The sequence below is a fragment of the Centroberyx gerrardi genome, chromosome 4, assembly GCF_048128805.1.
Source record: "Centroberyx gerrardi isolate f3 chromosome 4, fCenGer3.hap1.cur.20231027, whole genome shotgun sequence".
Lineage (NCBI taxonomy): Eukaryota > Metazoa > Chordata > Actinopteri > Beryciformes > Berycidae > Centroberyx > Centroberyx gerrardi.
This window is the reverse complement of record NC_136000.1, coordinates 16,548,111-16,573,956: the sequence shown is the minus strand read 5'-3', so window position 1 is coordinate 16,573,956 and position 25,846 is coordinate 16,548,111. Positions and strand designations below refer to the sequence as shown.

At 44.5% G+C, this 25,846-nt stretch overlaps 1 protein-coding gene across 1 annotated transcript in view; it reads left to right on the top strand.

Moving 5' to 3' along the window:
- The window catches only part of igf1ra (insulin-like growth factor 1a receptor), a 79,070-nt gene that overhangs the window by 1,142 nt on the left and 52,082 nt on the right, over positions 1–25,846 (top strand). Inside the window, exon 2 of the mRNA XM_078282842.1 lies at positions 7,905–8,465. Within this exon, the coding sequence (XP_078138968.1) occupies positions 7,905–8,465 (561 nt within the window). The remainder of the gene's footprint in view (positions 1–7,904; positions 8,466–25,846) is intronic.

Below are 25,846 nucleotides of genomic sequence, written 5' to 3'. Positions count from 1 at the left end.
AAAAATTTGAATTCTAGGCAAATGATTCTAATGAAGGGCATTTTCAGCAGTAAGGTCTAGGCAGGTCTACTCATTCTTTAAAATGTAAATTCACAGCAAACACTGAGGAGCAGGTGAGGTTACTTTTCACAGCTTTTTAAAAAACAAAAAACTTTATTTCCCTTGTTGGGCTTTCCATTTAATCAGCAGCATGAGGTGTGTTTGCCTACTTTTTACACATTTCAGTAGTCAAATGGTGTGACTGTATTAACTATTATTAATGGAATTTCCTGAAGCTAAACCACATTTCACATCTCTAATGTGACTGTAACCATGTAATATGTTAAGCTTCTATCAATTTTCTTGCTGTTGCTATGATCTTTTCAGTGCTGTTTTAAGATTTGAAATTCAGAATGCGTTAATATATGCTTCGTTTAAGTTTTCTAATCTAATCTAAACTAATCTAAAATAACCTAATTTTATCCAATCTACTGGATGTAAAAGAGCAGCCCAAACCATGCTTGTTTTTTGGCAAAAGCTAAAATAGAACAACTCTGCAAGAGGGAAGACAGTGAGGGTCAGGAGAAACAGTGGTCACTTTATTAGTTGCTTCTTCTTTTGGTCACTTGACATTATATTTAGCCATTAGAATTAGTTTCTGTAACTGCTCATTGATCATGTTTTAAGCTGCTTAGTGGAATCTTTCAGACTAAATACCACGTTGAGCCAAAGACACTAACAAGGACTGCATCTGAATCTGTCCTGAAAAAACATTAGGCCAAGACAAACTGGATTATATAGGTGATTTAGTAAAGCCTTGCTATTTGCCTATGAACTACATATTTAGCTCAGTAAAACTAAAAAATAGGTTTATGAATTAGACTATAACATTTGTAAAATAAATAAGCTCATCATTATTTGTTTATACTTTAAACATGGAGAGGAATATGATTTACATAACAAGAAAAGTGAGGTTTTTAGTTCAAAACTCTGTTCCTCATTCACTAATTGGACTGATAAAGACATGACCAATTGCAGCATTGGATATTTCATGTGTTGCTATGCTGGGCCAAACACTAGCAGCTCATCATCAGTTGCATGGTAGTCAGTAAACCCACCTTGAACCCAAAGATTAGGCCTATGTGTGGCTGCTTCTCATGGGATATTGGTGTGATTTGTGTGTTTGTGTTTACGTTACCGCCGTCACATGACCTTAATGAGTCTGTCTGTATCCTTAGAAGAGACGTGGGATGGTAAAGATAATTTGACATGGGAAGCAGACATGAGACTGACCTCTATTAGCATTCAAATGGAAGAAAAACTTAATTCAGTCCTATTGACCAGCGGTCTGACCAGAATCACGTGGGGGTGCGTTTCTCTGCACCCTGCTGAGCGAGGGAGACACCCATGAACGCATTTGGGGGGGCGGGAGAAAAGTGGCTACTCTTGAACCTTGAGCTTCTAGATTTACAGGACAAAGAGTTCAAAGACAAAGACCATGGTGAATATCAGGACAGGGATGGGTTTCCCCAATTTATTACTTGGGGCTGATGTTCACTTCACTGGGCTGGAAGGTCAGAATTTCCAGGTTCTATCATCGCTTGCAGATGCAGAAAGAAAGAAAGAAAGAAAGATGGAAAGTAACAGATATCCAGGCCGTAACAAGAGCTCCATTAGGGGTTGAAAACTTTTTTGCTCTGTTCGTTTTAATAATCTGTCCACGCCAATAAAATGTAATTAAGCTCCCTTTTAACTCTCACCACAGTAAACTTTCCATGCCATGGCTTCCAAGTATGCAGCAAACAAGTCTCTAAAAGAGAGAGAGAGAGAGAGACTTGGTGTTTTTCGAAATAGAATGTGCAAAAATACACTTGCCAGGGAAACAGACATGGTTTTGTTGATTGGAAGAGTAGAGAGTTTGTGAACTGTTTCATTGGCTTTTGCTGTTCACGCGGGCGGCCTCTTGACGGCCCGGCAGTGCAGGCTGATGCGCCCTCACACTTAACTTCATCACTTGGCACCACTACTATTAGAGTCTCGTTTATAAATAGACATGTCACCGGCAACATTGGTGCAGGGGTTGTGCGAGTACAGGCACCCTCTGTCCTGTTCCATGAGGACACACCGGCGTTCCTGCTCAGTTATTCATGAGAGGACATGTCGCTCCTGGAAACTTGAATGGCGGACGGCGGCGTAAATGAGGGGAAAGTCAGAAAGCTATAGCTCTGCTTTTGACAGGCAGCCCGTCCACCTCCCCCCCCCCCGTTGGGTACAGCATGTTGCAGTACAGCACTCCTCGTGATGGGGCGAGTGACTCAGATGTGTACGCTGCCTCTCTGACTCCAAGGCTCCCCACTCCATCTCGTGACTATAGGGCTACATGGTTACTCTCTCTCTCTCCCTCTCTCGCTCTCTCTCTCTCTCTCTCTCTCTCTCTCTCTCTCTCTCTCTCGCTCTCTCTCTCTGCATGATGCTCTGCCCATCCCCCAATCCTGCCTCGGCTGATGGAGCGGTGATGCTGGAATGCCTTGTCTCACCCCCGGCGAGAAAGTGTAGTCGGTGTTCATAGCCCTATGGTGTGTGTGTGTCCGTGTGTTCGTGTGTGTGTGTGTGCGAGAGAGAGGGAGCGTTGTGTGCAGCTCTCTGCGTACTGCAGCAGGACTCAGCGTGACAGCCTGAGTCAGTGGCGTGCCCCTGTGTAAGGATGTGAAAGTGTGTCACTGGGCTAGTTTGTGAGAGTGCAGTCAAACGCTGTCCTACGGCTCCTCCAGGCTGCCAGCTGAGGTTTACAATGCTTAATTAAACACTTTATTTCAAGTGGCCCGTCATTGGATTTGCTCATATGCAGTCTCTGGCCAACCACACATACATCTTCATGGGCTGCCGGCTTAATAGCCCGTGGAGTATTGTACAATTTGTGAGATGATTGCAAATGTTAGCTCTTCTAATGGATGGCACTCGCTGTATCAACTGAACGCTGTTCATCACAAACTGAGTGTGGATCCGTCCTGAACGGAGGATTCATCAGCATGAAGAATATTCTCTAAAGTTAAAGTGTCTCCAGAATCTGAGAGGAATTCCAGAATCTTCAGAGAAATCATTTCATTATTGCACGTTTTTCATCCAGTCATTACATCTTTGGTTGTAATTGTTGTAACAGAGAATACATGTGTTTGGGAATATGTCACTGCACCCCAAACTGTCCAAGAGAAGAGTAACAGAAAACTCTGAGGTGCAAGTGGTGTGTAAATGTGATCTGAGAGCACAAGCACTTCAAATTTGACAGTAAAATATCGTAAAAGTTGGCAGGTATGTGTGACTGTGTTACTGCCCCCTCTTCCCTCAAGTAGAGAGAGAGAGAGAGAGAGAGAGTCTTTGTGTGAGAGTTGTCATGGTGGGGAGTGTAGTATTACTGTTTGGGGTGTGATATCTGAGCCAGAGTGTTTGAAGTGAGGTCCACCGAGGGGAAGTGGCCCACCAGATCGCTGGTCAGATGACTTCCAGTATGCGGGGGATTAGGGCCAGTTGAGGTGGCAGGTGTGAAGGGATACGACTAGGAAGTGACCAGCTCCCTCACTGCTGTAACTACAACTGGATATCAGTGGACATTTTTTTTTTATGCCGATAAATGGTTTTGATGATTCAAATTTGATACCGGTTCTAAACGTGACGCTTTTCTTGATCATTTCCTTTTTTGAATGATTACGCATTTCATTATGCAATAGCGGAAACTGTTTGCTGTGTAGCATTTTTTTTTGTATCATATACATCTATATCCATCTCTTATCTACATGAAAGCAGATGTTTCTTGATTGTTTTTTCAGCACAAATGCCCATGAACTAGTGGAAAACCTGAGATCCCGTTGGAAGAATCCAGCATTTTGACATTTCTGACACATTTACATATCTTCTGACACCTTCAGTGCGCATTAATAGCTATCACTTCTCAATACAAAGCCCTGGCTTTTACATGTTGTTAGAGGGAGGATGACATCAAATGTGAGACGTGACATTTGAGCAGCCTCTTTCATGTGAGATATAGACATTTGAGGAAAGCCATCACAGATACTTCTAGACCACGCTTCAAACACACGGGACAGAGGGCTCTAATGCGTTTTGATGGACAGGAACTAGCGGGTTCTTTAATATGATAAGGTTCAGCCTTGGCGCTGCACTCCATCACATTAAAGCTCAGAGGCAGGAATGGCTTCCTCTTCCTAATAACCTTCCTGGGGTTTACAGCTGGATGGCCGGAAAATGATACAATTACGTCCTTTCCCAGAATGCTCTCTCTGTGGCCTCCGATAAACAGCACTACATCTGGTCTAAAGGTGCAGGTTTTATGCACATGCTTCGGGATGTAGTATAATCTGAAAGTCTAACGTCAGTCAAAGCTAAGATTAAGGCATTTCAATGTAAAATATTTTATTTCCATATATGTTATAGAAAAATGGTATTTGGCTAAATAATGATCTTTAGGAGTGCTGGCTCTAACACAGGCTCACTTTTGATTGTATGTATGTGTGGTGGTGCCTGTGTGTGTGTGTGTGTGTGCATGCGTGTGTGGGTGTATGCATTTGTGTGATGACATTTCCGTGGAGGGCCAGGGCAAGGTTTATCAATCATAAACATGAGCCGATGGATCCCATTACACTGTGGAGATATGTGTGTTTACTCAGCAGTGTGAAGAGCAAAGAGAGACAGGAGGGAGAGAGAGACACATCGACGAGGGCTTATCCCTCTTTGTGGACACAAGCCGTACACAGGCGCTGAAATATACACATCAGTCTTAGGGCCGTTCTTGTCAGTGCTTCCATTTCTCTCCACTTGTTCCTGTTTGTGTAATAATGAATAAAGGTTTTGCTATCTAAACCTTATTTAAGCATTATTGCCCTCATAACAAATGGATTGACTAGCAAGACTCAGAGAAGCCTGGAGGCTTAGCTTGAGGCAGCAGCCGACTCAATCCTTTTCCAAGGAAATGATTGGAATTCCTGGTACTTAACATGCCTAATGAGTAGAACAAGGGAATCACAAAGAGGAGGGGTTTCCTTCCTTTCTTTCTTTCTCTCTTTCTTTCTTTCTTTCTTTCTTTCTTGCTTTCTTCCTTTCTTTCTTTCTCTCTTTCTTTCTTTCTTGCTTTCTTTCTTGCTTTCTTCCTTTCTTTCTTTCTCTTTCCTTTCTTGCTTTCTTCCTTTCTTTCTTTCTTTCTCTCTTTCTTTCTTTCTTGCTTTCTTTCTTGCTTTCTTCCTTTCTTTCTTTCTCTCTTTCCTTTCTTGCTTTCTTTCTCTCTTTCTTTCTTTCTTTAATTTCATAAATTCGTGAAAAAAAAGTGAAACTAAAATGAATTTCAATAGATAATATATTGAAAACAGAAAATTAAAACTAGACACGGGAACTGTCTTTTTGCTATGAAGTGCGGAAATACCTAATGAGTAGAGCAAGGGAATCACAAACAGGAGGGGTTTCCTTTCTTTCTGTTCTTTCTTTCTTTCTTTCTTGCTTTCTTTTGCTTTCTTTCTTTTTGCTTTCTTTCTTGCTTTCTTTCTTTCTGCCTTTCTTTCATTTCAAGTGAAACTTAAATTAATTTCAATAGAAAATATATTGAAAACAAAAAATTTAAACTAGACTTTTTGCTATAAAGTGCAGGAATACCTAATGAGTAGAACAAGGGAATCACAAACAGGAGGGGTTTGCTTTCTTTCTGTTCTTTCTTCCTTTCTTTCTTCCTTTCTTTCTTTTTTCTTTCTTTCTGCCTTTCTTTCATTTCATAAATTTTAAAGTGAAAATTAAATGAATTTCAATAGAAAATATATTGAAAACAGAAAATTAAACCTAGGGAACTGTCTTTTTGCTACAAAGCGCAGGAATATCCGTTCAGTAATTTCAACACCCAGTAATACGTTTGACTCATTTAGTGGTTTGTGTTTGTCACCTGTGGTTTTACACCAATAGGACGGCCTCAGATAGCTACGCTTGGCAGAAACCTTATCTCTCCCTCGCCACAGTATCTCCCTGCTCCCCCTCCATTCTCTGGCCAGACGCCCCCTGATTTTATTAATGCCTTCATCAGGAAGTGAGGCCTAGAGTTTCTCTTTACTAACAAACAAATTAGTCTTTGTATTGGAGTGGCTCCACCCCTCCTCCCTCTCTCCGGCTGCTGGAGGAGCTGGAAGAAAATTCTCAATGAAACAAAGAAGACATGCAGCTCGATGGCTCACAAGTGGAGCCCAGGGGCATTGGTGTCGATTGGAGAAAGCAAATACTATTTTCTGCTGGAGTAATCACTTCCGTTCTAAATTTGGAGAAGTGAAACACCCTGACAGGAGCAAATATAGCCCATTCATCCTGATAAACAATGCGCCTGCTATTTTTGGCAGTTTGAACAAAGAACATCAAACATAGGCTTTTTTGTCACTGCTGAAGTGGATCTAATTTACTCTTAGGAACATTTTGAGAGTACATACACATCCTGTGGTTGAGTATGTGCCAAGTAGAGGGTACTTACATTTTTTTGGTATGATTTCCACAACCATTTCACCATTATGATCAAATCTATTTAAGAGGAAAGCTTTGGTTGTACAGTTGTTATTATGGGGCTGGAAACGGTTTAGCTCTTTGCTCCATCCCTTAGTCTTGGTTAGACAGTGTTTTGACAAGGATCAAAGACTGTTGTTGAAAACATGACTGTTTGTCTTATTGGACAGGCCCTGTGACAGTGCCGCTCACTGCGAGGGCGTCCTAAGCCTCTGTAAGAACATAACAGGTTTAGCCAAGGAGCTCATATGTCAAGGCATTTCCTGTGCAGATTGTTGAACCTTCTTGGTGCCATTTCAAAACATTATGCGACCTGTTGGTTATAATATATGCCAATTTTGTAATTACATAAATCATTCATTGTTTCATAAATCTTTTACATGATGCATCTTAAGAGAATTTTACTGGTTTTATCTGTATGGCTCTACATCCTTTTGAAGAGGAGCTTTCCACCTTTTCAGCTGTTACATTACTGCATAGTCACATAATGAGAATATCCTCTATCATCAGTTCCCAGCTGTAGTAATTGACAGGCACAATTAAAAGCAGAGATGATTGTCATCAATAATAAATGGTGTCTTTGTTGTGCATCTGTGTGTGTGCGTGTGTGTGTGCGTGTGTGTGGTGTCGGAGGACGCTCCAGGCACTGTGGTTTCAAGTGTTGTTTTCTGTATGCAGAGCAGAGACGAATGGCTTTTTCAAAAGCGGGGGTTATCCGAGGTGACGGAGAACATTTTGTTACAGACAAATGAGGATTCCACATTTGAAATAATGTAGACAGAAGCTGTCTGAAAATATTTACCCATGCTTCAATGACAGTTTCCTCAAGCCTTCTCCATATTAAAAATGCATTCACCTCGGTTGACCCTGCTCGATAATGCGTCTCCCTTGTTAGAATAAGAATGTCTGCCTGAGACGGCTGTGTCATTTCAGGCCATCACTCCGCTCAAACAAGGAAGGAAAACACTCAAACCAAACAATAACTTTTTGTACACAATGTAGTGAGAAACAAAACTTGGCCGAGCACTGCAGATTTTTCGGAGCCGCTTATTATTTATATGCTGTCTGGGTTTTTTTTTTTTTTTTTTTTTTTTTACAGTACATGACGTGTTGCTCGCAAAGCGCCAGCCTTACCATCTTGACTAACAGGATTATATGCTTCAAGAAGATTATTATAATTAAAATCTTTAGGCAAAAGTAATCTACATGCTAATCTATAAATGCCTATGTACACTACCAAATACTGCATTACATACGTTTTTAATACAAAAGGAATTCTGTAATACTCTCTTGTATAGTTTCCAACACTAATGCTTTCTTGGATGATGTGTTCCATGTTGAGAGATGGAGGATGCAACTTAAGGCCTTTCTCTCTGTGTGTCTTCCAGTTTGTGGCCCGAGTATCGACATCCGTAATGACATCAGCGAGTTCAAGCGGCTGGAGAACTGCACGGTGGTGGAGGGCTACCTGCAGATCCTCCTCATCTCCGACAAGACCAACAACCTCAACCAGGAGCTCTTCCGCTCCCTCAGCTTCCCGAAGCTGACCGTCGTCACCGACTACCTGCTGCTGTTCCGCGTCTCGGGCCTGGACAGCCTCAGCACGCTCTTCCCCAACTTGAGCGTCATCCGTGGGCGCAACCTCTTCTACAACTACGCCCTGGTGATCTTCGAGATGACCAGCCTGAAGGACATCGGCCTGTACAACCTGAGGAACATCACCCGAGGAACCATCCGGATTGAGAAAAACCCCGAGCTCTGCTACCTGGACTCGGTGGACTGGTCCCTCATCATGGACGCCGACTACAACAAAAATGAAAATACGCAGTACAAGGAGTGCGGGGACGTCTGCCCAGGCATCAACAGCCAGGACAACCCTCTGTGTCAACGGACCATGTTCAAAGGCAACTATGACTACCGCTGCTGGACCTCCAACCATTGTCAGAAAGGTAACCTGAGATCCAGGTGCTTTTTATTTCATACTGTGTCTCAACGGAGACTCGTCAAGGTAGAATAAAGCAAGGGCAGTGTTCAGGGACTGTATTAATTTCATTAAGATATTTGTTTATGCACTGCAGAACATGATATTTGTTTGTGTTCAATTTTTAATTAATTTAAGGTAGCTTAATTCATTTAAAAATATCAGTATGTGTGCAATATTTTGCATCCCTCGTCTGATACAAGTAAATGCCGATGTGTCTTTGATCTAGGTAGGTGGGTTTCGGCCTCACAAACATTCCGAAAATGTGCATTTCTTCGCCGAACAAATCCCATGAATCTATGCGGTGTTTTTCCTTCATTTCCGTCAGCCTGCAGGATTGTCCACGGGCCAGTGCAAACATTTCCTCTCTGTTCATTATAGAGACCTTGTCTTTAGATCAGGCTATTTGTGGAGTGAGGGATGGCTGCAATATAGAGCACCAGGTATTAGAAAAGCATACTCAGTTGAGGTTAAAGTTGCTCTGCCAAGAAATGAGCTAGTCTACCTGTCTGGACCATGTCAGTTAAATATTTGCCTTAGGGACCGTTTGCAATTTATGGAAAGGGGGTATATGGAGGAACCTGGGGGAGGGTCATCGTTGTTTAATTTCAGCCCATGGGCAGGGTCAGGCATTTTCTTAAACGGTTCAGAGGAGGGTCATGTAATTTCTAAATGATGAAATTTCAATATCAATTCAGTTCTGCATAGTCTGTCCAGTTTTTTCTCAGTCATTGGTGCAGCGCTAATGCTTTGTGTAGCAGCTTGTAGCAACATTACACATCTTCACCGTTCTTTTTCTCTCAAAAGTCAGAGTGAGAGAAGGCATTAGAAATTGGGACACCCAGGTCAGCTGTCTTGGGCTCATGCCTGTTCTAAACTAGAGGGCAGTTGTGTAAGCCTATGTAATATAGCCTCACAGCCTGTCCTGTTTGACACAGACAGAATTGCAGACAGAGCTCTGATCAGGCTTTATGTGAAAATGTAATGTTCCTGTCTGACATAAAATCCAAACAACAGTGTTTGGGTTTATGGTTTTGGGTCACGTTGCTTGGTTTATATTTTATATTGATCTTGTCTATATAGCTTATCATACAAATGTTTTAAAGATACGGAGCACCTGATTGCTTCCTTTGGCCATATATCCATTAACTTTTGGTCTATAGGCTGCCCAGGGGAGGGTCATTAATAATTTTTCAAAGTTCACAGAAAGGAAGGGTCACAGAAAATATTTTTTCAAATGAAGAAGGACCATCAGTGTTTTTATCAGGTTCACATTCCTTCACTGACTGCACATAATACAGAACACACAATGCCTTATCTTATCTGAACAGATGAAAGAGTTATGGCCACAATTCAGCACAGGTAATTAGGTAATTAATAGATTTTAAAAAGAATTAAGTGACATTAATAAAGACAATGAATTAATCAATTAATGATTTCATAGTGTATCTTTATGAGAATTTCAATAACAAGCCATGTGCTAAAATGAAAGCAGTGATTATTAGTTTAGAAATCAGCTGTAGTTGTAACCTATGGAAGACTTATCAGCAGTTCATGACAAGATATAATGGGAAAGGCAGCGCCCTTTTGCTGGTTTTGCTGGTTTTGCTGCTTTGTTGTGCTAGTTAGCAGATGCTGATGAAGTTAATGTGCGGGTGAGAGGGAGATATCAGCGCCACGGCATGGGCCAGGTGTACTATTGCCCTTTATTTGTTTGTTTTGCCTAGACTTTTACACACTGTGGTGCTTGAGAGAGACTGGGCGCCTGCTTCTCTCTCTCTCTGTCTCTCTCTCTCTCTCTCTGTCTGGAGACTGTGTCTACCATATCTCAGTGGTGTGAATCAAAGGTATGCAGATGCATGTTTTTGCCTGGTGAAGGAGATGAGGTCGACCTTGACTCTGAGGAGCTGACAAAGAAAACATGGCTGCTGCTCCTGCTTAGTGTCAACTCCCCTGTCCTCTCATCAGCGTGGAACGATGGTGGGAAAATGTTCCCCCAGCCGTCGTCTATTGAAGACCTGTGTACAGCTCCCATGGTCAGTCGGGAGTCTCAAACACCGCCCTCCTCCCTCCCCCAGACCCTCAGAACAAATAGTGGAAATCAACCTCTCTTCCTTCCTTAGTGACCACTTCTGTTTCCACTGAACAGCTATGGTGTTTACTGTTGTGCTTTTGTTTTTCTGTGGATGCACTATTTCGCTGACTGATTTTATTTTCAAGGAGCACTGCTGGAGCTTCCTGCATGCTGATGATTGATGGCTGGAGCCATATACAATTGGCAATTGAATGAAAAGATTTTTCTTGGTTTTATATGATGATCTATCTTTGTTGTGAAAATGTTTTAGACATCCTCAGGATCATTTTTACTTTTATGCAAAACAAGCTATTCATTATTCAAAACAATACGCTTACAAAATAATGTCTGGCTTAATGAGCTTCTTAAATGTATTTATTTACAAAATGGTACAGTTTTGAGGGTGTAATTATCTGTATTTGTAAAATATTGAGCGATGACCTTCAAGTCACATCTGTTTTTCCAACAATAGATACAGTATATAGTGTTTCGCAGTGAAACCCTCGGTTGTTTTGTAACATCGGGCAGAGCGAGACTATTGTTTGAACCAGTTCACTCCTCTCTGAGGCCCAAACAGAGGTCAGGGTAAATGCATTCATCCAGAGGGCCTTGAGGTCTCAAGGCTGCAGATAAAGGCTTCAGGGAGCTACACAGTGGAAAGAAAGGAGGAGTAACTGAAGTAATAATAGGACAAGAGCAAGGCTTGGTGATAGTAGCAACAGAACTGCTCTATGATGTCTGTTAATATTCAGGGCTTGATGCAGAGATGAGATTTCCCCTGCTCTCTCTCTCTGTCTCTTTCTCTCTTTGAAGGCGAGATGTGTCTATACCTCTCTCCTTCCCCCTTAAGATTCCTCCCTTTCCCCTCCACCCCTCTGCATAATTGCCTTGTTTTTCTCCGGTACAGATGTTCCTTCAAGGGCATGCAGTGGTTTTCTAGTCAATACAGACCAGTCTCCTCTTTAATTACAGTACATGGGGAGGGAGTGCTGTCTGCCTAGTATACTACTCTAGCCTCTGGGCCTTCTAGGCCTCATGGAACACAACAAAACTCCTCCTTCCATATGTTTGTTCGCTCACTAGATGCAGTTTCAGACAACGCTACCGCAGCTAGAATGGTGAGTTTAGTTTGGGTTAGATTAGATAGTGTTAGATAGTCGGTCCGCTCAGAGGTGGATGTTGATACAATGGCAACAAAGCCAGGTCGAAGCTGTACTTGTGGCTGGATGGAAGTGGGTGGGAGTGGCTGTGTAGGGAAGTGGAGATTGGAGTAGAGGTTCTGGGTGCTTTTTAGTGGGAGGCAGTGATGCGTGGAGAGGCCCTAACTGAGGAGCCATGTGGGGAGGAGGGGCGCTGAGGGGAAATGTCAGAGAAATGTCAAGTATACGAGCTCAACGGCGAGCTCTCGCTAACACACAGGCCTGAAGGGTATGAAAAACACACCCCTCCCCTCTCCTCCCCTCCCCTCCCCTTGTTTTCATCCCTCCTCTGTCTTCACTCCCATCCTTCCTCGTAATTCCTCCCTTCCTTCCCTGTCACTGCTTCCCTCTTTTCGCACCCGCTGTCTACCCTTTACTTCGTTCTCCCCTTTCCTTCAGCTTCAGCCTGGATTTCTTCTCTTATTGTGCGTGTCAGCTGTTCTTCTGGTGTTTCCTCCTCTCTTTTTCACCCCACTCTCTTCTGCTGGTCTTATCAGGGGCCGTTAACAGCTCCGGCTGTCAGATATCTCTCGACTGTTTACTTGTCGGAGGCATTCTCTCATCACTACGGTGGTGGCCAGCCGGCTTGTTTGGCTGGCCCCGGGTTCCTGTGACATTGCGTGCTGTTTGCTTTGAGTTTGTGGGTCCCGTGACTAAATGCGCTGTCTGGCCTGCTTTGAATAGGCCCCTCAGGTCTCTGTGTTCCAGACAGGCTCGCCTTCTACCCCCGGATCAGAGCCAACGCCACACACACCTCTCATGATCAGGCAGACAGGCAGGGAAGCACGCTGCCCGGTCTCAGGGCAGGTTAGTCTTCACAGCTCCACAGAGAGGCACACACTCTCACACTTGCCTGTCCTCGCATAGCTCACATTTCTCTTTTATGTGTTACAATATTAACTTACAGTGTGCTCAGCCTCACAGGCACTCTGGTTACGATAAGTCCAGTTTCTCAGCCGTTGCCCTTTTATGCTTGCGTGATTTGAGGAACATCATGTCCCAAATACTGTATATAGATATTCATTGACAAAATGGCAGAAGTCAAGCCTCCTTCTGAATTTTAAATAAATCTAAATGTCAATTATTACAGTCATGCGTGACAATACCTCACATGCTGTAGTTGCCTTTGCTTTTGGAACAAGGGAAATCTAACAGAGGTGTTATTGGGTTCATTTCAGTGTTACAGTTGAAAAATCTGTGGTATTATCTCGCACATTAGAGTCTGGGTGAGCACCTCTCTATTGTTAAATGAATGCTTGGCCACATCTCTGTTTCATACTAAAATATAAATAGAAAATTGATCACAAAAAAAAAAGAGTCTGGGTGAGCTGTAGTGTTGTAAGGCTCTAGTGAGGGAAGGCGACCTGCCCTCCCTGTTATGCCATAGGGCCTGAGCTCTGTGTGTCCTTGTACTGAACCCAGCAGAAACCCGGCAGAGGTGAAGCATTTAGGAGCCTTGGCAGTTGGCAGAGCGCTCCACCAGCCTGGGAGACTTTCGCATTTGATAATATGTTTACTCCCTGCATGCCAGAGGCCCACTTGATATCACTGCTCTGAGCACTCTGACCTGAGCCCAGTGTACAGCAGGGAAAAGCAGTTTTAGAGGACACAATCGTAGGGTCAAGCAGGTTCAGACCGGCAAAATCCTATACTGTAACCATTACAATTTCTATGTTTATCTTTCTTTCTATCCTTATGAATGTGCAAGAATGAAGCCTGATATTGTCACCCATATGTACCAGCTATGTAGAAAATAACAGTTTCAAAACTTTGAAAGTGCAGGGGAAAAACTTTCATATTTGATATAGCCAATTATTAGTTTGGGTAAATTAAGTTGAAATTATACTACGCTTACATGCCAACCACATGGTAGAAAATATTTTTTCCTTATCTCCATTTTCACCATGGGATGTTTTTCCGGCTCACTAGGCTAATTTGGTTCACCAAAGAATTGTTGACAAGGAAATATGAATTAATTGTGGAAGAAATGGAATGCAAATCCTCCTCATCCTGCAGGGGCTTTTTGTAAATTGATTTCTAGAGGACACATATAGCTAGTACTTCTCACTGACAAGATTAGTTATAGAGAGATCGCATTGTGCAGGAATTATACTCCTGGTGTGCTGGCCAGGAGCTAGATTTATTGATACTTTAGATATAAGCCATATATGTTGAGTTGGATGGAATGAGTCTGGCCCTTTAAGTGAGTATATAAGGTAGAAATTCCTGCTGGCTTAGTCATTGCAGTTCCCGAGGGGATAAAGAGGGGAAAATACACAGTCCAGGCTGTATGCGCAGACGATATGTGCTAGGACATACAGAGACTGTTTGTGGGAATAAGTAGGAGCTAGACTGATGATGGTGGTGATGATATTGATGTAGGTGTGGTGCATTTTTGTGTGACTGTTTGTCTGAGGGCGTTGTGGAGCCAAGGTGGGCTATGTTATATGATCGTTTGTAAGTAGTTTTTGTTTAACAAACATAATCCCGGACCTTTTCCAGCACATACAGGGAAGCTTTTCAATATTTAATGGCTTTTCGGAGGCTTATCAAAGGGCTGTGGTGAGGGACAGGAAGCAGAGAGGGCTCCGATTCCAGTCTTGAGAGCCCGGTGCTTTCCTTGGGGCACAGTCTGCATGGTGACTCAATGCCCATACATCTCTCTCTTCCACCAGGGCTGAACTGCTCTGCTGTGCCCTGCTCCATTTTGTACAAAGCTCAGGCAGTGTGCCAGAGTTTGTGCCAAAGAGATGGCCCTCGTGTTGATCAGACTCATTCACACATGCCCTCCCACAACCCCCACACTAAAGATGGCATAATCAGATCCATCATCTTCTCCTCCGCTGCCACGCTCAGCTTTGCTGCCTATTCATTGGGTCACCACAGCTCCCTGGGAAAGGAGAAAGTGGGCCTGTGCTTGGTTACTGCCATGTCGATGCCTTGCTGCACACCCTAGCCTGGTGTCAGGAGCTAGTCAGCACAGCGCAGCACTACTCATTACGGCAGAAGGCTCCCGTATGGAGTCGATCTTGGAGGTGAGCGCAGGGAGATGCATTCAACATATGAGACACAGTACTCCTGTTCAGTCAGCGCTCGCCCTGCTGGCACTGTGTATGCTGCTAGCGCACCCTTGTCTTTATTATTTCCCCCGGAGTGACTGGGGACTACTGATTCTCTATGTTACTAGTCCATGGTGTCATTGAAATAAATAAATTAGAGAAGGCAGACAAAGCTCCCTTCACGGCAGCCCCTCTTTCTCTTTGTGTTCTCAGACGCTTATGTCTTTTTAAACAGTGGTCCAGGGGGAAGAAAAGTGACTACAGGCTGTAAATAGGGAAGGAGCGAGGGGGAGAATGAGAGAGAGAGAGAGAGAGAGAGAGCAAAACAGGTTCTCCTGTCATTCCTTCACTGCTGCCCCTTCAGTTATTATATTAGAAACATTGATTAGTTACATTTATACTGTGATACCATTATGGCTGTGTCATAGTTATATTTACAACAGTATTGTCTATACATTTTGATATCCATTTTTGAATAATTTACTTCACTGAAGTAAATTTGTTACTTTTCAACTCAACATTTGTTAAAACAGCACATATGTTATTAACAAATGTGTGTTGCCCCTGACTAGACACACAGATGTGTTGAAAATGACACATCCTCTATTAGAGTGTATATTAGCAGTTTTTAGATCAGTATGTTCGATTAGAATTCAGTTTTTCTATTTACAAAAACTTCACAGCATTTTCATTACAATCAGCCAACAAATTGCTATCCAGCTATGTGTGAATAGCAAATGATGGGGAACTATGCATTTGTGATTGCTTCTTTTTTAGTGTTGTGTTTTAAACAAAGTGTGTGTGTGTATGTGTGTGTGTGTGTGCATGTGTGTGTGTGTGCGCGCGTTGGTCTCACTGTCTCAGTACATTCCATCTACACCCCTGTTCCCTCCCTCTCTCCCTCCACCCCTCCCTCCCTCCCTCCCTCCCTCTCCCCCTCTCTCCCTCCCTCCTTCTCCTTCCCTCTCCTGGCCTCTGCCACATTTTCTCCCATCTAGGTCACATTCATAAATGTCATTCTTGGGAACTTTTAGCAGGAAATCTTAATACATTCACCCAAAACAGAGGCCTTCTTCACTAAGTACCCAGAACCTGAACCCTCTCAAAGCAGGGGGAAAAATCTGTTTGGTTACAAATAGTTTTTCTGCTCAATTGGTTTTATTGGTTGCCTTTGGACTTTGAGAGTCCTTGAGCATGAGTGGCGAGTGTGATTGGTCAGAATGGAATTCTTTTTACCTCACGGTTTAATTTGTTTTGAGTTCCTCCCAAAAGCAAAATTGTAACATATTCTATTTGCTTCACTGCCTGAGCAGAGTGTGGTGAGACTCATGAAAAGCCACAGACACGTGTCGACTGCTATTGCTAACTTTTGATGTCAACAACAGTGTCTTTCTCAGTGTAATTTCAATTTGATTGCAAGTTAGCAAAGTTCATTCACGATGATATGGTTATACAGTGTGTTATTGTCCGTGTATGAACAGCAGGGCTTATTGTCCATTGATAGCTGGCTCTGTGAGTTTATCCGACTCCTGTCCTCTGTGGCCTACAAAGGACTCCTCTCAAAGCGCTGACAGATTGGCCTCTTTTCCTAGGTTTCCTCTCATAGACGTGATTGACCAAAATAGGACCTGTGTGTCATGCTGCTAGCCTCCAAAGAGACTGACTGACACACTTGCGCTCACATCCAAACACATAGGCACTCATGCGCACACATAAACACACACACACACACACACACACACACACACACGCATCACCTCTCTCACGTGCCATTTGCCATCCCTCTACTTTGACAAATTTTCCTCAACTTGTGCCCAGTTTGTGTGTGTGCCCACTGTGACTATGCCTGCTGTGCGTGTGTGTTTGTGTGTGTGTATGTGTCTATGTATGTTTGTGTGTGTGTGTCTGCGTAAGTGTCAGCCCAGTGTGTAGTGTGGAGCCAGCCTGCCCGATGCCTATTTGAACCACCCAGTGCCTCTGGTGATAGGCTGCCTGCTGCCTTCTGGCTGTGCAGCACGGAAGCTGTGACTCATCCGTTGCTCTCAACACTCATTCATAAATCTGTGTGAATACTATAACTTCCTCTCTCAGCGCCGTGGGGCCCCCCGGCTCTGTGGTAGGTTCCCCTCAGCCCCGCTGTAAATGGCAGGAAGGATGAGGGCTATCTCCGCCTCTCTTGACGCTTCTCACCGAGGTGAGAGAGAGAGGAGTGCCCGTGCCTGTTGCCTGTGCCTGTCCTCGGCGCCCAAGCCGTGCCTCTGTCTGCCTGCGGACCCGGCCAGCCTTTTACTCACCGCTGGGCAGGCTTGGCAATGTTGCCCGGGAGATAATGTGCCATGCCTGCAAGTAAGCTCTGAGAGCACGGGTTAATTCCACAGCGGAAAAAAGAAATCTCCTGCTGACAAATCTCTCCTGCAGAGGTGAGGATGTACGCTGGCATACCACAGAGAGAAGAGAGTATCCTGCTTTGCCAGAATAGTTAGAGTCAGGTTCAGTGAGGTCACGCAGAAACACTTCTCTCCATTTTCTTCCCTTGTGTTGTGTGTGTGTGTGTGTGTGTGTGTGTGTGTGTGTGGTTGGGAGGCGGTTGGGGGATACTTCTCCCTCTTCCTTGCCCTCCACACATGGCTGAAATGTGTGAGAGCGTTTCTTTGAAGACAGATCCTCTTCCTTAGGGCATGTCAGTGTATGTCGATGTAGGATGTGTCTTGTTTTAAAGCAGGGAGCGTCTGTGCTGATATGCCCAATGGAGAACCCCGGATCTGTGGGTTGTGACCTAGAGGCTTCGGCACAAGTTGGCAGGTAGACAAAGAGGCTGCATAGTACACTAACTACAGACGAATTGTTGTATTCTGTGGAAGATTAGCTCAAGATGACTCATGGATCTAATGGGTGTGCAGTGTGTGTTTGTGTGTGTGTGTGTGTATTTTGTGTGTGCAATATCTATAAAAGAGATATCAAGCAGGCCGCAGCGTGCCAGCAGTGTTCTGCCGTCTGTTCTTTTCCCTTGCTTGTGCACGCTGAGGAGATCAAAGGGCATCATAAACTTACAAAGGAAATCTCATGAAGTTACTCAGCTAATTGAAATGCCTATGACAACCACACACTTCCCCTTAAACCCTTTTTTGAACTTCCCCCTTCTCTAGTATGAGGATCTACATTATATAGATCCAAACAATGCTTGTTTTGATCATGCCCGTTCTATTCTCATAATCAAGACTCAAATCCTCCCATTTAACTATCAGCATCAACAACGACTGTCTGCCATTAGTCTGCTCTCTGTCAATGAGTGAAAAATGACCTTGACCCTGTCTGGTGCCTCCCCTTCCTCTCTCTCCTCAGCTTGTTTGGGTGGGATCCCTAGGGCCCAGTGCAGTTGTCAGCACCCAGCCTAATGGGCACAGGTGGCTGGGGCTCCTCTGCCTTCTCCAGCCCTCTTGGCCTGGCTCTCTTGGCAGACCTGCGGCTCCTTGGCCGGCCGCCCCAATGGGCCACTCCAACACAGCAATCACCAGTTGGTGCTTTGTTAGCATCGGGGTGGCCCAGGATGAAATATGGCTCTCAACTCTGAAATATGGCTCCTCCTGTAGCGAAATCCAGCAGTGTGTGAGAGGATGCATGAAGCACCGCTGAGCTACAGGGACAGAATTCGGTGCATTTCTCTTCCCGCGGACAGTGATCCTAATACGGTATCATTCCTGATGACTCACTGATGATGACGCGTTGCCGGGTCATCCTCGCTGCCCTCGTCTCTGGCCACAGCAGAGTCATGTTCGAGCGGGGATAGGAGGGCTTAGGACAAAGAGGAACTGTGCAGCTGTACTGCACCATGCAGCAGTCAGACAGTGGCTTGTTACTGTGTCAGATAAATATAGAGGTCTCTGGAGCTCCCCACTGCAGCTCTATCTCCGCCTGCTGCTTGGAGGGGAGGGAAAGGCTATGTCACCTGGGAGCCACCACTATCCTCATTCATCCTTGCTAAATTGGCTTTGGACTCACAGGACAGTAAAGATTATTGTGACTCCATGGTGACAGATAGGGTAAGTTAAGGTGACAAGGCAATTTTGTTGCTGTTTTCCTGTAAACCCGCAGGTCACCTATATGACAACACTGCTTCGGCCAGCAGTGCTGACCCATGTTGAGATCATCAAAGAGATTTATCATTTACTGGATGTACGTGTGACCTTTCCTGGTAACGGCTCTGCTGTTCAAAGATGAGCTGGCTTATAGGCAGTACGAACTCACTGACCCCCCACTGTTTGTGTGTGTGTGTGTGTTTTGTGTAAGTGCGTGTGTGTACGTGCATGAGTGTTTTGATACGATGCCTCCTCTGCCCCTCTTACAGTAGTCTGGCTCCTCAGGTCTGCTGCTGATAGAGCAGAATAGATGGGTGGATGGGGGTGGAGGTGGAGGTGCATTAGCACTCCTTTCATCTGCTCCATCCTCTTGTGTCTGATGAGAGCACATTTGTTGATAAGCGTCCAGCAGGCCTTTGAAGTCCCAGTCTGGACTAGTCCCCCTTCAGTCTAACTCCCCCCACCCGCCCACCCACCCACCCACTCCCATTAGAGCATCAATTACAGAGACAAGGCTAGCCGGGCTTGTTTGCACTTGAGTGTGCGTCAGGAATTGCTTCTCTCTGCGCCTGTCTGATAAACATGACAGGCGCTAGCCCACAGCCTGCATGTAAACACCGCCCATTCTCATTCATCTTTTATTAGGCCGCATTACTCACACTCATTTACTCAACGTGGCCTATCCTTGCTAGGCCCACGCTATGGCCGTCAGCTTGCTTTAGCTTTTGTTCTGTTACACCTCTCTGATTTGCTATGATACGGTTCGAAAATGCTGTGGCTCGCTGTTGACGAATAAGTCAAAATACCCTGTTCAGTTCCACCGTGATACACTGAAAAATGCAGAAGGCAACACTTCTGTATCTGCTGCGCTGTGGTCCGTGTCCCAGCCCTCCCCAGCAGTTAGACGTTGTTTTGTCCTATATGTACTGTTGTTAGCACTTTTCCAGGCCAGACGTGTACCTACTTGTAAAAACCTTGTTTTTGCATTCCACCCGCCTCCCTGCATAATATATGGTATTATCTTCTTACCTTTTTGTTTCCTTCTCCCCCCCTCCACCTGTATGTGATAATGACACCAATGCTCCTGTTTAGGAAAGCCCCTGGAATCTCATCCCGCTTCTACTTTCTCTCTATTGTTTATTCAGCCAACAATAGAGAGACTGAAGCTGTCTGTTTATCCGCTGTTCATGCTTGTATCTACAGTATGGATGCACATCTATTTCGGGAAGTGTTCGTGGAGATTATTCTGACATACAGTACAGTACGAGTAAATAAGATCTCAAAGGTTCACACAATTAGAGGCAAAATCATTGTCATCCCTTGGTCTTTCTGTACATGAAGATATCACCAAATAAAGAGAAATCTGTACTTGGGGCTGAGAGCCACCCTCTCTCTGAAAAGTCCAAATGTTGCTGTCAGGGAGACCTGTCTCTGCACCCTACTGTAAAAGTAACAGAACTAGGAAGTCTTTACTTCCCCACAGTGACTGCACTCATGAACAATGTGAGAGGGCAGGCTGTGTCCTAACTCCTCGTCCCTACTTTTCACCCCTGTCACCCCTTCCACCAGAGACACAGAGATAGAGACTGGAGACTGGATTGATGTATCTATCAAAGCCGCACTTAAGCCCTTTATCGTCACCCCTGCAGCCTATTTATCAGCCAGATGATTCACCTTTTTTTGCTCTCTGTTTCATTTACTTTGCACTGTGTAATGTTGGTTTTTCTACTTTGTGTCTCCTTTTCAAAACAGCAAACCAACTTCCCGTCTAGGCATAATAGACTGAATTTGAATCCGAATGGTTCTTTTTAGATACATTCCAAACATGCTTTTAACATTTTTTTGTTGGTAATGTTTTGCCCAAATTGGATTGAGAGTTCAAACTCAAAAGACCGGTTTTCACCAACACAGACATTCTTTAGTCAACAGCAAGTATGTGAGGAACTGAGATTAACTCTCTGTGCTGAGTGCATGTGTTTAAACAAATATGCCCTGAAACGTCAAAGCCCAACTCCAGATGTGCGTCCTCCAGACATATAACCAGGGCTGGGAGGCGTGGTATGATGAAGAGCGGTGTGTGTCAGTGCCTGTTTGTATGTGTGTGTCTATGCATGCATGTATGTATGGCTGCGTGTGTGCATGCTTGTAGCATGCTCAGACACAAAGTGGCCTTTGTTCTAGGGGATTGTAGCATTGTGACGCTAATGTTTTTCACTCTGCATACACAAGTCATTCATCCGCACTGCAGAATACCGTTTCCCCTGGCTCAAATTTATGCATATGGAGGATTTTTTTCCCCCTGCTTTTGCTCCATGGCATTTTTCAAACGAGTGGCTAATTTTGTTTACATCAGAGTCATTAAGGGAGCGTGATTAGCTTGCCAGCAAGCCAGTGGTCCCAGCTTAGAAGACCGCCTGCATTGTGCCACACAAATGGCCAATTGTAGCCAATGTTGATCATTAGACTAAGCATCTAAGTAACCCCCCACTTTCATCCATTTCACCGTTTTTTGTTAAACTGCAGATTCATTCACTCTGCGCTGCCATCTCCCAATATGTGCTTAACCGTGGGCTTTCCCACAGGGACTGTGAGCATCCCTTGGCTGTTTGAAAAAGGCCATGCAGTATCCTAAAGGAATAATTCACCCCAAAATTAAAAGTTACTCATTATCTACTCAACCTCATCTCAGTCGAAACACACACACAAGTTTGTACGTCCAAATAGCACACGGCGACTTAGTTAGTGCAGCTCCGTGTCAGCCTTCTCCAAAACAGCTGAAGTGGTTCTTTAGAGACAAAAACAATCATAAAAACCACCATAGAATTATTCATATTAACAGCTTGTGCAGTGTTTTCTAGCCAAACGGTTGCACTGTCCAATGTATAGACAGAGATACTCACACACACACAAACGCGCGGCTGACCTATCAGCATAGCTGTCTCTGAGAGCTTCAGATATGTGTGGTCCTTTATCTAGTCTCCAGCAGGGTGAAAGTTGATGGGAGGTGATACGGTGACAGTTGAGCAGACAGAGGGCTTAGCCTGAGGCAAAGCAGAGGAAGGAGGACATCTACGAGCCTGATATTTCTCTGTGTGGTCGCAGAGGAGTGTCCTGGCCTGGCCTGAGCATCACATCACAGGAGGCTCTTTTCAGAGAGCTAGGATTCACAAGGTTTTTGTTTTTTTTCCGGCTAGATCCAGCTCCCTGTGGATGCTGCACAGTCTGCATAGAACTGACAAATAACCCTATTGTGACTTAAAGCACTTCAAAAAATGTTTCTTGAAAAGCCTCTTGTGATTTGGAAATTGCAGTCAATATTGCACTTTTAATATTTTTCCAGATATGTTGTGCTGCATTATGCTGATGTATATCCATCTACTGTATAGCCTTGAACCTGTTTATATCCTTTCCTCTTGGATTTTAGGGAGCAGTATTGTGTGACTGGATGCGATCTACCATGAGCTACAGGAGAGAGAGGGAGAGGGGCTGTGTTGTGGCTCATCTCCCTGTCTCTACTCCAGCGAAGGCTTACTCTGTCAACTGACCCTCAACTGGCCATGGCCTGCTTCTCTGACACACTATGACTTTGTGTGTGTATGAGAGAGATAGAGAGAGAGAGAGCGTGAGAGTGGGGGGAGTGAAGAGAGCGTGAGACAGACTTCATTTTATCACTGAGGTGTGGAAAGGTCTGTGAATAGCGGCATTAGCGCTGGAGAATCCATAACTCATCTTGTAGCATGGCGATGAGAGCAATGGGTTCAATGGGAGCACTTTGGATCATTATGGATTATGGCTGAAAATGTGAACTCTGGCTGGCAGATTCATGTGATGTCAGAAGCAGGACTCCTCTACTACGCCTGCTAAGGGAAGGTCTTGGGTATATGGACTGTGAATCAGATTGTGAGCCGCTGGCATGACTGGCATACAGAGAAGTTGTTAGATATGCTGGACTCTGGCCTGCTCTGTGTGTCAGTCACTGCAGCCATGGTATTATTAGTTCTCTGTCCCTCTGGAGGCCTCCTGGTCATAAAAAAGACTTAGCTGCCCCCCTCGCTCCGGTGCGGGTCTAAGGTACTATATAGAAACACAGACCTGGAATGCTCTTGAAGTTTTTACACCTTGTGATACACTGGCCAGTGTTTTAATTAAGTGAAAGCCTGAAGTGGCTGGCGTAATTACACAAGCATGTTGGCCTAAGTAAAGGAAATATTTCAGACCACCAGGGATGCTTTTGAGACTGTGACCTTTTCTAGTCACTGCTTCCACTGCTACTTGGGTCAAGGATTAATACCTGATTTTAAGCTTTTGGAATTTGAGTTTTCCTATAACCAGTTTTATTTCAGCTATAGGGAATTATGGAATGTCCTGTTTTAATGAGGGTATATATATTTTTTTCCTTTCTGCAAATTTGTCGCATATTCGCCTATTTTCTTGGGAATCTATGCTTCATTTGCTGTAAAGAGAGTAGTACTTGTGTTTACCTAACACTAAGCAATAACTCTCTCTGTCTCTGCCCTTGACCAAACTTAACACTGTATATTAACAGACATCTAAGTGATCTCCTTTTATTTGTTTCCTTTCAAGCCACAGAGAAGCACACACTAGCCCATTGTGATTTTGCATTGGAGTGTATGTAAATATCAAAGGGGGTTGCTATTTCGTAGCATGTAAGTACGTGCTCTGGCGAATGTACTTTGGTGCTGCCATGGAGACAGACACCTCTGCATTCGGCGCGTCACTTTGTGCCTGCGGGTGTCAGAAAATGCTGCACACAAGCATGTGTTTAAACTCTTGGCTCCAGTGCGGTGGGAGGAAGCGGCCACTCGGGGCACGGCAAAGAAAGGCAGCACTGCGGCCTCTTTTCAAGTGCACGGCGGAGACGCAGCTCCTGATTTATGAAGTGAGTGTGAGCTGGGCGGGTCATGTCCTGCCAGAGGGACCAGCTACTGGAGGAAGAGGAGAGGAGAAACTCAAGGGGGAGGAAGGAAGGGAGAAGAAAAGGGAACGGCAGAGGTTCACATATCCCCACCCAGCAATGAGGTCTAGGTCACACGCACATTGACATCTATATGAGCCAAAGTCTAGATCAAACAAGCCTGTCACCCCTATGGTCCCAGCAATGCCCCGCAGCCTGATGCATGACCAGGCCAAGAGGCGAAGCTTCCCTTTTACTAATCACCGCCAATCCAGGCTGCTGAGACAGTTAGAGGAGATGGAACTGAATATGAAGAATAATTATGCAAAATCTAACAACCGGCTAGAAAATGGCTAAATCAGTGTCTCTCAATTGGTTATGTGTGTGTATGTGTGCTCATGTGGTTGGTGGGTGTGTGGGTGGGTTGTGTTTGTGTGTGTGTGTGTTTGTGTGTGTCTGACTGAGCTGTGGAATAGGGCTGTTGTGTGAGGGAGAGAGAGAAGCCGGAGAAAAGCGTCTCTGTCTCCTCTCTGTTGTGTGTCTGTAATTGCAGCGGAGGCATTGTGCTGGGAAGTGCGTTTGTCTGTGACATTCTTTCTTTCTCTCTCTCGTCTCGTTTTTTTGTAAACTAACTGACACACCCATTCCAGGAATCTCTGGTGGTTTTACTGACTTTAACTTTCTCATGTAATTACTTCCCCTTTGAATGGGCCAAATTAGGGTTATCATAGATTGATTCAGGATATTGGCAATAGGCCACTGTGGGGATGGTCTGCAGCGTGGCATTTTTTCTAACAGAGCTCAATGGAAGAGGTCTCGAATGTCTGCTTTTGTGGTAGAGCAGTGCTCTGTGTGTGTGTGTGTGTGTGTGTGTGTGTGTGTGTGTGTGTGTGTGCTGGGGGGTGGAGTGGAGGGTCTAAAGAAACAACAGGCGACTGCTCTTGGGTCTGTCGCCTGTTCCCTGCCTCTTGGCAGTAAACTTGATCAGTGAAGAAAAATACACGCTCTGCCTTTACAATGCAGGCCTTTGTCTCTGGTCGGCATCGGAACCGTCAACCATTTTGGAAATAGTTTCCAGCTTATTAAAACGCTTCCAGACCGTGACTGTTGAACCAGTGAGTTTTCCAGTTAATTGCTTGGCATCCGTCCCCATCTTGGGTCTGTGGCGGGCATCCTCAGAGAGCAAAGGCTTTCTGATTGGGATTACACTGCTGAGACTGGTGTTGTCACCTCTCTGCATGGAGGAGGATGGAAGGATCTAAGCATGATTGGAAGGGCGCCTCTGCTCCCAGAGAGCAGACACAAATGCACTCCTTTGTTTGAAGTTTCACTCCCCTTTAGTTTTCTCCTCTTTTCATCTCTCCATCCCCCTGCCCTCTTGACTTTGATGAACTGTGATTATCATAAGTTAGTTGAAGTGTGGCCTCAGTCCTCATCTCCTCATCAGAGTCCAGAGTCTATGTTGTAACTAAGCTGTGTTACTCAGCAGAAATGAATTAGCCTCTTTGTGCCAATGGCCTCTTACAACTGGGGATTAATGGTCTGTTAGTTTAGTTTGGACTCTTTATCTAAGTCAGTTAAATCACAGACTCTATTAGGGAGTGCAGTGATTCTAGACTCATTGTGCTCTCTGTTAGCATTGGACACTCGGTATCTGACATTGGGCTACTCAGATTAACACCAAAGCCTAGATAGCTTCTCATTGTTTTCTAAATTGACAGTGCAATGGGGGTTACATTGGAAATGTAATTAGATTGCTGCTTTTGTGCATTGTGGGTTAGTAGATTGGCACTGTAGTGTTTTTATTTAATCTGAGTATTGATTATCATTGCTGCTATCACTTCTGAATTGATCCCTGAGAGGTAATAGGTGCATGACCCCTCCGTTATTGGATCCAACGCTTTTCATTGTTCATCTGGGCAGCCCTTACTCTCTGTTAACTGCTCCCCTCTCTTCTCTCGCTGTATGTGTGTGAGCACAGGCTGAAGGACCATAAATCTGCTAATTGAGTTTTCTAGAGCGTGCC